This window comes from Trichoderma breve, chromosome 1, assembly GCF_028502605.1.
Source record: "Trichoderma breve strain T069 chromosome 1, whole genome shotgun sequence".
In the NCBI taxonomy this organism is placed as follows: domain Eukaryota; kingdom Fungi; phylum Ascomycota; class Sordariomycetes; order Hypocreales; family Hypocreaceae; genus Trichoderma; species Trichoderma breve.
In genome coordinates, this window is record NC_079232.1 from 4,018,519 (window position 1) to 4,035,469 (window position 16,951).

The 16,951-nt window shown below is 49.5% G+C and overlaps 3 protein-coding genes across 3 annotated transcripts; all 3 read right to left on the bottom strand.

Annotated features, from left to right (window-relative positions):
- Positions 1 to 474: 474 nt before the first annotated feature.
- On the bottom strand, positions 475 to 4,068 carry T069G_01206 (uncharacterized protein; the record flags this gene model as incomplete). Its single annotated transcript, XM_056168416.1, has 4 exons — positions 475 to 1,299; positions 1,375 to 1,640; positions 1,725 to 3,667; positions 3,884 to 4,068. 4 exons carry the CDS (start codon positions 4,066 to 4,068, stop codon positions 475 to 477), a joined length of 3,219 nt encoding a protein of 1,072 aa, XP_056033732.1.
- A 2,889-nt stretch (positions 4,069 to 6,957) lies between these two features.
- T069G_01207 (GRAM domain-containing protein) lies at positions 6,958 to 10,795 on the bottom strand (the record flags this gene model as incomplete). The annotated part of the gene is made up of 4 exons (XM_056168417.1): positions 6,958 to 7,619; positions 7,697 to 8,872; positions 8,963 to 10,038; positions 10,548 to 10,795. 4 exons carry the CDS (start codon positions 10,793 to 10,795, stop codon positions 6,958 to 6,960), a joined length of 3,162 nt encoding a protein of 1,053 aa, XP_056033733.1.
- A 1,288-nt stretch (positions 10,796 to 12,083) lies between these two features.
- On the bottom strand, positions 12,084 to 12,587 carry T069G_01208 (uncharacterized protein; the record flags this gene model as incomplete). Its single annotated transcript, XM_056168418.1, has 1 exon — positions 12,084 to 12,587. One exon carries the CDS (start codon positions 12,585 to 12,587, stop codon positions 12,084 to 12,086), a length of 504 nt encoding a protein of 167 aa, XP_056033734.1.
- Between the last annotated feature and the right edge of the window lie 4,364 nt (positions 12,588 to 16,951).

Sequence of the window (16,951 nt, forward strand, 5' to 3'; positions counted from 1 at the left end):
GAAGGAGATGACAGATGGAGAGAGGAGTAGGAGAGATGATCAAGTAAACGACAAAAAGAAAAAAAAGAAAAATAGACATCGTATATCGAAGAGAGACGGGACTGCTTCTTGCGCTGGCAGCACCCCATACGTCACCTCCGTTCCCCTGCAGGGTAAATGCCCAATGCCACCCAACAACACCGGTTGACCGACACAACGCTCTCGGTATGTCATGTGAATGTGGATGTGAATCTGAGTGTGAATGTGAGTGTAACCCACGCCGCCCGTCGTTATGCTCGTGGATATCAAATCATTGTATCGCGTCTTTGGCCTGGTTCCCATATATACGCCTCGCCTGCTCTTGCTGCTCGCTCATGTAAATGTCCAAACATGTCTCAAATGGCCAACGAAGAAAGGAAACAAAACAAGAATGAGAGGGTATGAAAAAAAATGAAAAACAACGTAAAAAAAGATCATGAACAAAGGAACGTAAAATCATTCGCCGCCGACGCCGCCGTCTGATGGACGCTTCCGTTTGCGCGGTCGCCGTCCCTGCTTCTCCTCGTCGTCCACGAAATGGTTCTTTTCAATTTGGTGCTGCCGCAAATTGTCCGCGCGCTTGCTGTACTGGCTCGTGCAGCCCGGGTAGGGGCATCGGAAGATTTGGGGGTTATCGCTGTGTATCGTCCTCATGTGCTTGGCCATGCTGCCCACGAACCACCGGGGGTCGCCCTTGGGTCGATAGCCGCAAAGCTTGCAGCAGCTGTCGGATTCCACCTTGGTCGATGATGCCGATGCCGATGCCTCTGCTTTGTTGGGCGTCGATGCAATCGGGGATATCAGCGCATCATCGTCCACCAGCGGCAGCGCATCAGCGTCCATAGGCCGAGGCGCTGCAGGCGTGGCTATGGCGGCGGTGCCGTCTGGAGCTGTGACTGTGACAAATGCGGCATCTCCTGGTGCCCACCGCGAGGCTCCCATGAGTGGGGCGCCGGCAATGGCCGCAGGTTCGGCAACATCGTCATCCAATCCTTGGTCCGGATTGAAGTCGAGCATTGAGCCAAAGTCAATGTCGAAGCTGTTTGGTACTGGTACTACGCCCACGATTCCATTGAGCGCTCCGGAAGACGGCGCCGATGACTCAACTCCGGTTTCCACAATGACTGGGTTCCTGTTAGACTCCTTCATCAGCAGCTGGATGCCGCACCGGTGATACGTCGACCGCGAGCTGAAAAACGGGCTTTGCGTGTACAGCGAGTCGGTCTGCCGCCGGACGACTTCGACATATTCGCTAAAGAATGCGTCGGGAGGTAGGTACGTCTAGATGATGTTACCCCTGGTCAGTTATCGTTGCATTCTGTATTTTTGGAAAATAAAAGTGGCTCTATATCTTACCCTTCCGGCCTGTATCAGCTCTAGCTCCAAGCGACGCACGGTTCCCACCTCGCCAGAGTTGATCTGGCCAATGAGTCTTTGCATGCGGCGCTCGAACCCTGGGTAGTGAGAGTATTCATGAGAAAAGATGTTGTCAATCATAAACCTGGCTGCAATGGCGAACGGCGAATTGTGGCTAGCTCCGAGGCCGTCCTTGTGGTGTTGCATGGCAAGTTCAGAGGCCTGTCCAGTATAGCTGCTGTCGTTGATAGCCATGTACTCGAGCTCTATAGTAAAGCACACACACATTCACATTAGCATCTTGAGCAATGAGAGGGAACGGGACGGGAGGATTGAGTGCGCATATGTACCATCTAGGAAGTAGGCCGCAATCAGTATCAGCGGGTCAGACCTTGATCCTTGAGGGAACCGTTCGGGCTGTTTGCCCTTGGACATGCCAGCACTAGGTGACTTCAATAGTGCAATAATCTCGTCATCGTTTACTTGGCTGGGCTTCCAAAGTGTGTAAACAACCTCGATGAATGATATCTTGTCGTCGTCAGAGAACCAATCGCTGTACAGCAATGCTTGCTTGAACATGGCAGCAGAGTGCTTGGCGACATCCTGTTCGTGAATCACCAGAGATAGAGAGAAGACGACGTGGACGAAGCAAATGAGGTTCAGAGGCGATGAGGCTTGGCGGCCTTCCAGGATCTCAGTCATGGTTTCCAGACCAACAGCCGCGATGGAGGGGAGGGACATCTGGTTGAGCTGCATGAAGATGGGGTTTTCATTAATGACATCGAGCTTGCTGATTGAATCGGCAACATGCTCGCGGAGCGTGTCATGGACTGATCTGGCCAGAGACTGCGTGGTATTACGAGTGGTGGTTGTGAGGCTGGAGGAATTGGTATTCTGCATGAGGCTTGACTCAGTGTTACGGGTAGTTTGTTGTTGTTGTTGTGAAGGAGGTGGTGGCGGCGGCGGTGCAAGGCCATAGTCGACACTATCGGTCGAGGGTAGCTGAGGTTCCAATGGGAGCTGGAAAGGAATATCGGTATTGAAGGAGAAGGCAGCCTGGTCCAAGCTCATGGGCGCCTGTGTCTTTTGAGGATCCATGGTGGAGGGCAGGTCAAACATGGGAATGTCGGCGGGAAGCTCTGATGGGCATGAGTTGGCCACCATGTTCTCAAACTCCAAGTTGCTAAAGGGAATTGGTCTCGTCGAGGTGGTGGTACCGTCAGCAGTATTAGTAGTAGTAGCAGTGGTGTTGTTTGTCGAGAAGGGACCGATGGGCAGGAGGCTCTGAGGACTGATGAGGTCGTCAGGTGACGTCAAGGCAGACTCGAAGCCGGACGTCTTTGTCCATCCGTTGGACCAGCCCGACATGGGCGAGATGTTGTAGCTGGCGGTGCTATCAGTGCTATCTGTGCTGTCGGTACTGCTGGTGGACCGGACAGAGGAGCTCGGGGCCAGCACCTTACTGCGTCGTCTCCCTTGGCCTCGGTAATGGTCCAGGTGGGTGTTGACCTGGAGCGTTGGGCGATCGACCAACCGTGATGTGCTCGACTTCATTAGGCTTTGAGGTGCCACGGTCTGGGGGGAAGGTGGTGAAGGCCTCCAATTTATGAAGTCTGCTTCCATAGTCGATGGCAGCGGCACGGCTCCCGGGTGGGAGCCTGGTGGTGAGATGGGGAATGTGGATGGGGGGAGACAGGGGATCATCCCAGGGGCGGGTATAGGCTCAGTCTCGGTCTCACACTCCGGGATAGTGGGGAGCAGCACCTCACTCGAACCGATTTCATGTATCTCGTTCGAGGAGAGTTCGGCCTGGGGAGGCGGAGGCGGAGGCGAGAAGAGCACATAGTCGTAGCTTGGGGGCTCGTCTTCACCCCCGCCAGCGCCAGAGCCGCCATCGCCCACTCCCACGCCCAAGCCGCCCATGCCCATGGAGGACGCAACCAGCGCCAGGCTGTGAGACTTTGGCTTGTGGCCCAAGGAACTGAAGAAGCTCTTGGCCATGGTCATGATCTTTCTCCTCTTGGACGGGTGGCCCAGACAGCGCCTGCACTTGACATCGCTGAGCTGCTCGGGCTTCTCGCAGTCATAGCACCAGTACTCTCCGCCGGCGAGGTGGTCGCAGGAATACAGGTGTTGCAGCATGAGCTCATGGTTGGGGAACCTCTTGCGGCAGCGCAGCAAGGGACACTCCCGCCGCTCTTCGGAAGTCATCTTGGGGCAGGCATTGCGCTTGACGGCTGCCCATACGATGAACCTGTACAAGGCACACTCGTCGCTCGAAGTGTTGCGTGAGCTTCAGGGGAGCAAGCAAGAAAAAACCGAGAGTCAGTACATAGCACATGAAACAAAAAACATTTAAAAAAAAAAGACAGAAAAAAAAAGTAGGGAGGCGACGAGGCGGAGCAGAAGGAGAAGAACGAGGATATCAACTAATCGTTTTGTCCTGGTCTTGGCCAACCAACCCCCGTCTCCTTGAGGTTTTCCGTCAACAGGGCTGTTTTTCACTTACACACAGGAAGTTGGCATCTCGCCGTCGACTGACGAAGTCACTGAAGATGTCGAGCAGCTGCTGCTGCTGGAAGAACATGAAGCACTTGTCGACGAGCGCCTGGGAGCCAGACGACTGCCGGTTGGGCTTCGGACCAGACGCCGTAAGGCCAGGGCACCAGGGTCGTCGACTTTCTTGTTCTCCATGGCGGTCTGTAGCTATGCCCTTGACTCTTGTGCTTGGTGGTCGTAACGGGCCCGGGCATAAGGGTAAGGTGCCGTAGGGCAAGGTACAGACGCAGGCTTCTCCCAACCAAGGGGCCGTTGTTGTGGAGATTGGTCCTGAATCGGGGGGTTGAATAAGATCCAATACTGTATCAGTACAGACAAGTGGCAAAGTGTAAGAAAGACGGGCAGGTCGAGGCGAGCTGGCCACCTTTCAGGCACCGTCCATGGTGTTTTTCTTTAATCGCATGAGCATGAGCCAGAGCTGGAGCCTTGGAGGCAGCTTGCCAACGGTCCTACAAGCACGGGCGAATGAGGTCTAGGACTTTGCTTCAAAGCTTAGTAGGACTCGCGCAGGGGTCTCTCTGGGCCGGCTTGGTGCATGCCCACCGTTTCCGCGGCTGATTCTCGATTCGCAAGGCGACCAAGAGGAGGGGGGGGGACCAAGGGATCCTCCTGATGGGCCAATTCTTGTCTTTGCCAGGCTGATCCCTGCGCGCTGCATCCCAAATCGGCCCCCCGACTGTGGCTTGAGGCCAAGTACCATTTGGAGACCGGGAGTGCATCGTGTTAGTGCTCGTACGCAAGGCACCGGAGTAGCAGCGATGACGGGCTTGTTGCGATGACGAGGGCATCACGAGGACCGCCGCCGTTGTCGAACTTTTTTCTTCATCATGGGCTTGGTATCTCTGGGCATCTTGATTTGATCACGACAAGCATCGCCAACTCCGTTAGTGCCCGGGATATTTACGTGCCGTGGAGTGCAAAGTGTAAGAAAGGGTTTGGTTGTTGGAGGGCTTAGTTCCAGTAGTTTTGCTCGTGAACGCTCTGCTCTGGGCTTAACCGAGGGGCAGCTGCGCCACATCCAGGTACAAGCAGAGATAAAGCTGAGGCGCAGAGAGCCGCTAGTATCTGACCATTGGGGCCCAGCATCAGATCAGGGAAGTAAACAAGCCAAGTACAGGAGTAAGTACTTTGCAAGTAATGCTGCCAGCAAAATGACGTTGACGCCGTCGTTGTTGTTCATTTGCCATCATTACGTCTCTGCAGTATCCCATCTTTCTGCTTTCGGTGTCTGTTGTCTCAGATTCGATCACGAACGGAGCCTTCTTCACACCCACTTTGTTCTTGTTATTTTCCATTTTCTATTTTGACTTCTCCTTACTTCCTCAACACACGTATACAGGTTACGTACTAACTACTAACATGATACTACCCAACCACCAAGCCAAAAATACAGGGAGGTAAAAATCACCTACTGCACGCACACAAGAGCCTCCATCCCCTCTCTCCCCCCCCCAACCGTTTTTTAGAGCCTCCAACTTTCTTGTCTGGGCTGCCACCGCCAATTAACAAACAACCAAAACCGTGACCGCTCTTCGGGCATAATCGCAACGCCCGGCTCCCCCTTAATTCCATGTAGTCGTGACCTCTAGAATCATACAATTCGTACATTCGAGCCGCTAAGGCCATCTGTAATGCTACATGGCCAGCTCCGTGTCTCCGTCCATGTGCTTTGGCGTTTCTCTTTGCTGGCATTTGCGACGTGAAGCCACGTCAACTCGGCAACTCGCCAAGTGGGGTGACTTTTTTTTTTTCTCTTTTTCTCTTTTTCTTCTTGTTGTCCTTTTGGGCTTCCATTTTCTCACGGCGTTTGTTAGTGTTGGCAGTTCATGATTGATGCTACTGCAGGCCTACTGTACGTATGGCCTTTTGGGCGAATGTTTAGCCCCTGAGAGCCAACAAGCACAAACACTACAAATGATTTTCTAATTTTTCAATTATTAATTTATTTTTATTTTTCCATTGTGTTTATTTTGTCTAGCCTCTTTTCTCTTTTCCTGTTCAACCTCACCTCGTACCATTTTTGTTTTTCTTCTGTCTTCTTCTCTCGCGTTCCTGATCGGTACCACCGAAACACAGAATCCTTCTCGCCCTTGCACCACCACCCCAAGGCACTCTTAAACCTCCCTATTACGCAAAAACAGCCGTTCCAGTCCCTCTTACACACAAGCCACACACCAAAAAATGCCATCCTGTGGCGCCGTGTGATTTTCGCGCTAAAAACACATACTACAGCAACAAAGTAGCCACTTCAAGGCAACTTACAAGCCTTCACAAGGCTGACTCGGGCCTCTAGTCCCATATGTAAGACGGAGGAGGAGCCCACAACAAACCAAAACTCCGTGAATCGATAAGCCCACACAGACTATAACCCGTGAATCGATTCCCGCCCCCAAACAATAACTAAACTGCTTATTTCGGAGTGGGTTGAGGAAAATCAGATAAACAAAACCATTCCGTATTAGCAACGGTTGCCTCTTTGCAGTGAGATTCTATTCTTCTATTACCGCAACTCCGACTACCTAAACGCAACGCGGCCTACTATACTTATTTCATAACGTGTGTCAGCAGCGGGTGGCGATACTTCACCTCGCTAGGTTTCTTGTGGTGACATCGTCTCAACAGCGTAGACATTTTTAGACGTGGGATTTGGACATTTCAAATTTCAATACCTAGCAGGCTTTTTTGCAAAAAGTACATGTCATGTACAAACTGATCCGAAGCGAGATCAAACTCGTCTCGTTGTAACACAAAGCACTGGTAGTAGCAGGAAAAATGCCCAACCCCTCATAACATAGCAAACAATTGTGATATTTCCCGCGCTGGGCTCGCCAAATACTCCGTACTCTTATATATACATAAACTAAGGAAAATACTTTGACTAAAGAAAGGGCTCAAACATATGATATGTATGCCGTAATGTGCGCTGCGTGGGATGCGGTGCTGTGCCGTATGTGTGTGTGACCTGAACAAAGATGGTGAAAACGAAATAGGATGCATCCTTCTTCTTACAAAGGCGTGCAGTTGTTATAGCAGCTTGCCTCTCGCCATGACTTCTCTCAACACCTTGAGCTTCTCCTCCGTGACTCGAATCGCTTCCTGCACTTCTCGCTCGTCCATGCGCTCTTCTCTCAGCTTCTCTTCCAACGTTCGGGGGTCTGCCTCTCGCCTGCGAGTATTCGACCGTTCTACGGAAAGCCGCTCCAAGCTCACGCGCTCTTCCAACCAGTCCCAAAGCTCGCTGTCTTCCCGGCGCCACATCTCGTCGTATGCCGCAAGACGGTATGCGCTCTGCATGGCGGGTTCATGCCCAAACGGTGCGGGGCTCTTATTGCTGTTAGGCGTGAGACCAAACCCAAACCAAGTCGCAACCAACAAACCCACGAGGAGCCCGTAAACAATGTTGCCGGTGAGGATCGGTTTGAGGATATCGACAACGGGTTCCAGGATCGGGCGCACGGGTTCCAATAGGCCCCAGTTTGGTTCTTCCTTTTTGGCGCGTGCACTTGGGCTAATAGACTCAGTTGATGATTGCAGCGCCTTGCTCTTCTTGCCCTTCTTCTTGCCCTTTACAGCTCCGTTTCCGTTAGTAGCGGACCGCGGTCGGGTAGAAACAGCCGCCTTTAGGGCTGTAAATAAATCTTTGCAGTACTGGGCCTGACCCTCGTTGACGTTCTTCTCAATGGTACCTATACGAGATTGATATATTAGTAAGGCTGTAAATGAAAAGCAAGAAAATCATATAAAAAGAAGAGATGATACATACCCTTGAGCCAACTCTTGCCACTCCATTCTGTAGTACAGTTGACTTGCACACGAGTGGCATTGTTCTCAGCCCACGAGAGACAGTACTTGGTCTTGACGCGGAAAATGTTTCCGCTGGGGACGTCGGGGTTCTGCGTTGCCACGCTCACATTGACCGCTTTTTCATAATCGATATTGTCCACGGTCTCAGTGACGATACACTTTGTCTGCTTGGGGCCGATCGGGGCATTCAGTGGCTTGATATAAGTGAAGCCGCGAGTGCGGCTGTCTGGACCCATGCCCTTCTTGTCCTCCATCTGCAAATCAAAGCACTTTTGGTTTTCCGTAATCCATTTGCCCATCCATTCGGCAGAGGATTCACCAAATAGCATGCTGAATACCTTGCCCAGAGGAGCTGGGATGATCTCGTCGGCGAGGAACTTGTCATAGTGCGTATCGGCGTCGCCACACTCGGTCGGAGCATGAGTCGCGGGGCCCGGGAACGATCCGGCGGCGGCTGCCGGGGCTTGCCCGTCGGCCGCCGCATCAACGACAGCTGCACTGGGAGCGACAGCGCCGGATGCTTTCCTATTTGGCTTGCCGCTGTCTGCGCCGTTGCTGCTGGCGTCTGCCACCTGAGGCTCGGGGGCCCGATCGCTATCCTCCTCGTAGAAATCTTCATCGTCATCATCATCGCTATCCCCTTCGGAATCGGATCCGGCTGGCGTCTCTGGTTCCAGGCTGGCGGCCTCGACATCAAGCTTTTCGGTCTTGTCGCCGCCGGTGCCCTCCAGACGGACCCCGTTGAGAGTGCTAGTCAAGGTGGGGTGGCCAAGCTTCCAAATGTTGACAATCAAGTCATATGTAGCATCTCTGCTCGTGAAACTGGCAAATATGTGTTTGGCATGCAGGGTTGATATCATGAGTCCGTTTTTGAAGACGAGGGCAGTGCTTCTCTTCTCGACGGATACAATCTCGTCAAAGCTCATGACCAATGTCGTTGTCCACCCGAGAATGTTACTGCTGAAGCAAAGATGGCCTTCCGAGACGTATAACCGACCGTGCGCGAGAATCTCTCTCTGCAACGCGCAGCTATAGTCTTCGATAAGGTAGTCATCATCCGGTACACTCTTGAAGAATGTATGGAAATCACGGTTCCTCTTTTTACTAGCAATAGCGAATCCCGTGAGCTTTGGAGCTGGGCCAGCTGGCGCCGGCGGCGCGACCGTATTTGTGGTGGCTGTAGAGCTTCCCCGTTTCCTTTGCGAGTCGCTCTTCTCATCCTTACCGTCGGCCTGGTCAGACTGCGAACCTCCCTCCTCGCCATTGGCCGCTTCGAATAGCGACCTGGGCCTGCTGAGGGACTCGTCGAGGACGATATCGTCTGCGAGTCTGGGTTGGCTATCTGCTGCTGGAGCAGACTCGGAACGCGCCCGGGTGTCGTTGAGATCGGGAAATCGAGACGTTTCGAGGGCGGGCATGGCTGCTGAGGGTTCCATAATACCGAGCTGGCTCAAGCTGAGTTCTCCAGTACCAATCGTCTTAACTGCTGGCTCCTTTTTATCCATTCCGGTGCTTGACTGAGCCTCGGATGGTGGGGGTTCTGCACGGTCGCCTTCTACTTGGCTTGCGGCAGGGGATGACTGTGGCTTAGACGCCTGATTCGTCCGACTCTTGTTTCCTCCAATCCCAATGCCACCGCCCTGAATGTTGCTACTAATTGTGCTGGCAGCGTTCTGGGCAACCGAGAACATGGACGAGAAGAATCCTGCGGAGTTCGGGGGTTGGACTTCGCCGATCTCAGGGGTGGGTGAGAGCGGAGCAGTGGTGATGTTGGATAGTTTGCTGGGTCCGATGCTGGCAGATCCCGATTTGGTTCTTCGATGTGCGCTTATACCCTGGGAAGAAGAAGAAGAAGAAAAGGACGTTGCATCCCCAGCTGATGCAGGCTCTGATATGACAGGTGGTAGTTTCTTGTCGAGGTGTAGAGCGAGTGGGTTTGTTCTCTCGACGGGTGTAGGCGGCGTATTCACAATGACGGGGCGGTAATTGTCGCTGCTGGTGGAAGGCCGAGCCGAAGTCGTGAGCCTCGAGGGCGAGAGTATCGTGTGCTTCTCAGGGGAGGAGGTTGTCTTGGCCGCCGCTGGTGGTTCGGGGAGCTGAGCTATCTCGCTTAGAGCCTCCTTGGACGCATTAGGAGACGTGCTCCTGGAGGATCCACGGCGGAGGCGCCGAGAGAGAAGAGATGGGCGTCGTTCTCGTTCGCCGCGTTGAGGGTTAGGGTCCAAGTCGGTGACCTGCACGATGGGAGATGCCAGAACTGATGTCGTGGTCGCACGAGCTAGCGGGGGGCGAGAGCTGCTTCTGATTCGGTGTTAGATCTGAGGTTGCAATGCAATGCACATGGCTCGATATGGAGGGGGTTGACGGCATACGTGGGCAAAGGCGAATGAGGACACGGGAAGTGCGAATACGAGCAAAGGGAGGGAGAGATGAAGCGTATGATTGGGCGAGAAGAAAAAAGTAGAAGAAGACGAAAAAGAACGTGGTTTAACGAGTGACGACGAATAAACAAACAAGATGAATCAAATGGCGCAGATGAAGAAAAGAAGAAGAAAAAAGCTGGGCTGGTGTGGCGCTTTGAAGGAGCGTGCGTCTGAGTCTGAGCGCAAGGTGACGGGACGGGAGAAGGAGAGGGAGGTGAAATTAACTGCAGATTGGCCGTGGAGCTTCATGCAAGGCTACAAGGCCTGTAACTTTGCGCTACCTGTCATCTTGGGCTTGCCACTTGAGCAACGACGATAATGACGATGGCAATGATGCATGCAAAGTGCGTGGTGAATTTCAGAAAAAAAGACGACAATAATACTTACCGATCAGACTCTCCGTCCGCATCGGCGCCCCCCGACTCGTAGGACCCGAAGCTGCGACTGTCCATCTCATCGTCGTCCGCAACGTTGAGCGACGCCGCATCGTCACTGTCTCGCGCAAAGTCGCGGCCATCCTCACGTCCTGATGCATCCGATTCTAGCCCTCCCGTCTTGACCCTTCGCCTGCGCTTGGCTAGAAGCTTGCCCAGGCCTCCTCCGGTGTTGCTGGTGGTGGTGCTGGTGGTGTCCATCCTCTCTGATCGCCTGGCCGCAAACGCTACAGTATAGCTGGCCGAGTGAGACACGGACAAGGCGGATCAGAGCCGGCTGATCCAGATGTCGATGGTGAATTGAAGGTTGTTGCAAATGGAGAGGAAAAAGAAACAAGTGCGAATATGGTGAAAAGGTGTGAATAGCTGTTCAAGTAAGCGGTAGGCAAATCCCCCGCCCCGTATCTTTGCAGCGGGCTTCTTTTTTAACTATCACAGCTCTCAGAACGTCGTCTCGTCGTCGCGCGACCGTTTCCAGCATGATACGATGCCGCAGTAGACGGGAGATTATATAAATAGCATCGCCCGCCGTACCGACCGACTCCTGAAATCAGGATCAGGAACTAACTTATTCACAGCCCCGTCTCCGGTTCTGCGCAATTTGCACGGGACGCTTGATCGGGGCCGAGGACACGGAGTCTCGTCCAGAAGATGCAAGAAATGGTCCGTCTGGGCTAATGACGAAACAGGACAGGGAAGCTTGTCGAGATTATGTGACGAGGGGCCCCCTGGAGAGGAGAATTCGAGGTGGGGTTTTTGTGCTTCCTAGTGCCAACATGACGGAGTCGTTGAAGAACCGTGGAAGCCTTTTGCAACTAAAGAAGCCCGCTAGGCCACCAAAGGACCAATCTGTCGTGCGTCTGTACGAGTATAGACGGAGCAGTGCGAGTACACGTAGGTTTCAGCACCTTGTCGGAAGATGCAGAAACCCGAAACCCGTCAACGGTTAGCGATAGTATATCCTTGTCCGCAGCGTGCAATTGCTTCCTATTTGGATCTGTGCTTGATCCCTGTTATTAACCAATTGATGCTGTGGCACACGAGCAGAATAGGTAGAATGTCAACGTACGCTGCAGGTACGGTACCCCGAACTTACAGACACACACCCGCTCTTTGCAGATCAAATCGCCGCTTTCGCCCACTTTGGGCTTGACAGTTGAAAGTCAAAAACTTTAGCTTCACGGCACAAATCACCTTCAAACAAGACATCTTTATGCATTCAATTCAAGAGATTGACATGTGGAGATATTTTCACTTGAAAGCTTAAAGAGTGCTGTCGCTCTGACTGAAGCGGTGGTGAATCATTAAGCAATAACTAACCGTCTGCCCACATACATACCCTGCATCTATTGAATCAGCTCTCATAGCTGGTATTACATCTTTCTGTATTGTTCAAGTAAATAAACTCATGTATAAGAACGCTTATCTATACCTTAGGTACGGAGTATATCCTCTACAATACAGCTAGAAAGTCGCACGTTAATAGTTGCTATACGCAAGCTACGCCGCTGCACCCGACCTCTGCGGAAGTGGGATTCAGGGTGCCCGAAGCTGAATTCTGCCCTCGAGACTTGCGCCTACCACTGACTCTGCGTTTCTTCTTGGCCACATTTCCATCGGCTGCTTCTTTTGTTGAAAGGGAGACGGGAGGAGTAGGATCGGATGCCGTGTTTTCTATCTTCTGCCGCTTCCATCTCTGATTACCTTTGTCGTCATCATCGCCGTCGTTGGTTCCGGATCTCGTTTTGGAGTTTGCAACAGCAGGCTGTCGTACAGAAGAGGCGACAGGTGGCGCGGCAGGTGCAGGGCTTTGCGTTCTCTGGCGTTTATGTTCACGATCGTCATCATCCTCATGAAAATTGACTCGCCTCCTCGAGTTTCCGGGAGTAGTTTGCTTTGTAGAGGAGGTGTTTGTGTCTGGCGATGCTGTAGTTGCTGAGATGTGCCTAACGGGACCCTTTAACGTCCGACGTCCATATCCATGAGGGCCCATGTCTTCCTCGTCAGATGAATTTATTTCCCTAATCAGGTTTGAGCTTCCATTCAACGAGTGAAACAATCAGGGACGGCGGTACAAACTGTATGTCTTTTGCTCTCTTCTCTCTGTATTCTTGCTCCTCCTTTATCTCTCTTTTTGACTCAATATAAGCTTCAAGGTCTTCCATTGCGTAGAAATGATCAGTGTCTCCCCAACGCTGCGTTTTACTACTGGGGAAACAAGGGGAAAGAGAACCCTTATGGCCAATAGAACCTGCATAGTCAATACAATCCTCATAGTCGCTGGAGCCTTGCACCTCTTCGTCTTCTGGCTTTTGCACCTCTTCTCTAAAGTGAGCAATAGAGTTATTCGACACATCATCTCATGCCCTGTCAGCCTCCCAACCGAGAACGTTGCCCCGTAAGAGGGACACAAAGTACTCAAAGCAACCCGTTCTGCCGGCATTGAGAGCTGCATGCCTGGCAGCCCAGCATGGAAACCGGCCCTTATCCCGAGCAATAGCTTCGGTGATATCATCAATCAAATCCAATAGCTCTTCCTCCCGTTGTTTATTCCTTTTCATGAAGAGCTTTTCAAACTCCTCTTCATTGGCAGCAACTTCCGCGATTGCTGGTGCAGTCCTTAAGTATTCGTCTTCGCCCAACATGGGGATTTGCATGGTGTTGAATCGACGCCAGTAATCCCCCCAGAGCTGTCGAGGACCACCAAGCTGTTCGCCAACGATGTTTTTGCACCAATTTCGAGTTTTTTGTATGGCCACGTCTGGAACTTCGAATAGAGTCATTTTATTATATGCCCAATTTATCACTCGGTTCGCGGTCACGGTCGTCTCGATCGGCCTGGGCGATGGTAGGGGGAGCTTAAGCTCACTGGGGACCTCTTCTCGGCCACTAACTCTTTAGTACAGCGCTTAATCCCCCAAATTTTTAGCGCCCGGAATCGAGATTCTAGCGCTCGTGCCACGCTAAAACTTTTTGTTCGATGGAGGCCGTTCAGTGCTCATCCACTCATGTTAATTCGGTCTGCGAACAGGCGCACTTGAGCAACCTGTTGTGAGAGAGTTCCTTTGAGTCTTCATTGCATCAGGCGGCATCTCTCTCTATTCATCCTGCGGGCATCGGCTTGATGTGATTCAGACCCTTGTAGAAAATCTGGCAGAGGTGGAGGGTAACCAAAGTACTATGGACGCCGTAGTAATGTCCCAAGGGCTCAGGTACCCGTGTGCTAATAGCCGCCAACTCATTTCGCATCAATGTGTACCACAGCGACTACTACTACAATCTCTTTGAAGGTTGGAACACTTCGTTTGCTCACATCACAATACCTGTCCAAACTTGAACCATAACATCTCCAGTGCTTCAACTCACTGTCTCAGTTCGCACGCCTGTTAAATTTAAAGCAGCGCAGAGTACCAGCGGAGGCTTGTGAGAATCACCTATGCAGGTATGAAGCACCCTGGGTTGCCTCGCCTCGTTGATTGATCTAATGTCAGCGAGGTCATACAAACAATCTGCCTTTCGACCTTCAAAGAGATGCATGGGATGGAGGCCTCACTTGACTGGAACGTCAAAGAGACCATCTTTCTCGGTCCAATCTACAGAGCTGGCAAGCAAAGGACAGAAAACCCAAGACAGAGAAGAAGGAAAACAGTGTAAAATCTCAAATGAGGGAATGGCTGGATTTTATTGCTGAGAGGAGAGCGGAATTGGACCGAAAAGACGGGGTTGAGAATGCAGTGTACCAGATGCTTGATGGAAAATGAAAATTGAGAGCCGTTGCTAAAGATATTGGAGAAGCACTCAGATTGACAATAAAGGGTTGATAGAAGTAAACGTGCATGTATCAAGAATACATGTACCTACAGTCCCGCGTCAAAAGTGACGAGCAAATACAAGTACCCTGCATAAAACCCACTAAACCTATTATACGTAAAAGCGAATAACATATTAAATATAATATAAAAATAAAAATAAAAAATATACTTATAAAATGTAATACTTAAAGATATATATATTTAAGTTATAGCTTATTATCTTTTATATTTATTATATAATATCTAGTTAAAACTATATAAAAATAGTAATTTTTACTTATAGAGAGGGGTAATTTTTTATAGTAGACTTTAGCATCTAAAATACAGCAGGGTAGTACACTATAAGCGCTAGAAATATAGCGTCAGAAATTATAGTATATTTTACTCTATATGTAAATATCAATATAAAAATAAAGAAAAATATTATAAAGATAAAAAATATATTTTTAGTATTTTTATATATTAAATTATTATATATTGGTTTTTCTTTTAACTATTATTACCGTTTAAGTCCCTTTTTTCTATATTATAAATTATGTGTTTTGGTGTAAAAGTGGGGGTTGCTCGTCACTTTTGACTCCCCACTGTAGTACCTGTAAGTATGCTCCCTTGCCGTCTCATATCTGGAATATACCTAGTAGCTTAATCTGTGACATCGTGAGTTGGCGGAACTAGCAAATGTGTTAGAGGAATGTAATGTCTGTTTCTATATCTAAATAGATATAATACCTATTTATTGCTATGTTCTCTTTAAAACGAATGTACTATTTATTGCTATCTATTCCTACCTACTTCTACCTACTTCTACCTACTTTAAAGAATGTAATGTCCTTCTTAGAATCCCAATGCCCCTTATTTTCTGTAATTTATCCGAAGAATGCTCAAACGCTCCGCCTGTCGCTTGGTACTAGGTACTGTTTACCATTCTCTCTGAACGCGTCGACAATAAGTATTATCTTTGTCCCATTCTCCAAATCCCAGTCTCGGAGATATACTTAAACCTTTTTACTTTTATTTTTCTTCTCTTTTTCTTACTTTTCTATATCAATTCTGGGTCCGACTGTAACCCTGTTTTCGATGAGATTTTTTTTTAATAGATTTGAAAAGAGATTTTTCTTATAATGTTCGGAAGGGGGATTTTTTTTCGTAGGATTTAAAGCGTAGATCCGGTAGCAGATGATAAATTGCTGACAGAAACGTTATTGATGGCCCTAGTAGAGAGAGTCAGCTCATAATACTATTAGGTATTGAAGGCTATACCTACTGCGGCTCAGACAAAGGCTCTTCAACATCAACCGACTGTCGATGAGCTTTTAGATAGTCTCTTTGTGTTAGAGGAAGCTCTTTCCAACCAAGTAAAAAGGTGTCTAAGTAGCATAGCATTACGCCTTCGGCGAATATACTCTCGAGCCTCTAACATCCTTTCATCAATGAGGATATCGTCGTTGAAGGAATCGACGGACGAGCTCTTGATTGATTGTGTTTGTCCTGCTGATTGAGGCATGACTGTATAATGTAGCGGTTAAGCTGTAAGAAAGTGAAGTATTATTTATATAGAATAGTTGGTCTGTGTTGTAATTGTCTATAGGCAATAGTAAGATTATATGGCGATTAAGATGGGAAATAGCTGTCTATTTATACTTGTTGATTCGATTCTGTATTAGAGTGTCTTCGAGCAACCACCGAGTCAGGTTTATAAATAAAAAGGTATATATACTTACTCCATAAACAAATTAATACTATCTAGTAGGTGTGATTTGTTCAAGACGCCCGTACAGATACCTGCGACGGCCGCTAAGGGCGCATTCAGCTTCACCGCGTCCAATCCTTCCCCCTATTTCTCCAGCTTTTGACCATTGCCCTTCCATAACCCCCCTCCAATCAACCCGATTACTCCCCAAATTGGCTACACTATAGAGCCAACAGCAGCTAGAAAGGCACTTGTTATGCATAAGACTAGCGAATCAAATTATATCTATGTATATGTACCTCTCTATTGTATACTGATAACCTATTTCGCAAAGTATATCTACTTCTTCTGACGTGCGAATAGTAAGCTGACCGCAACTTCGGTAAATAGTTTCAAGCCAAGTAGGGTTACATTTTGTTATATCCTGGGTTAGATTGAATGCATTTAGTGTCATCCTACCCAAATCCTTCCCAAATTCTGTTGAATTTTTCACTAGTTGTTTCATTTTTAATTACATAGGTATTTTTTTTCTTATTGATAGCAACGCGTCCGCGTTGGTAAGACGTGACAGCTGAAGTGATTGTTTGTACATATTCGGCTTCGACGCGGCGTGGAGAGGATACCAAGAGTTAGCACTATATATAGCTAAGTGTGTTCCTGTATTCCGTGGCTTCCTTTTGGGGTTTCTTCATGCTCAATCAACGAAAACGCATTGAAAAGAAGGTGTAATGTAAAATATACATGACCTTATCATTTGCTAGTATATATACTATTGAAAGACACCATATGAAGAGTTTTAAATGATGGCAACATACTATTATCTCTTGTTGAATATAGACTATGGTATTGCTACAG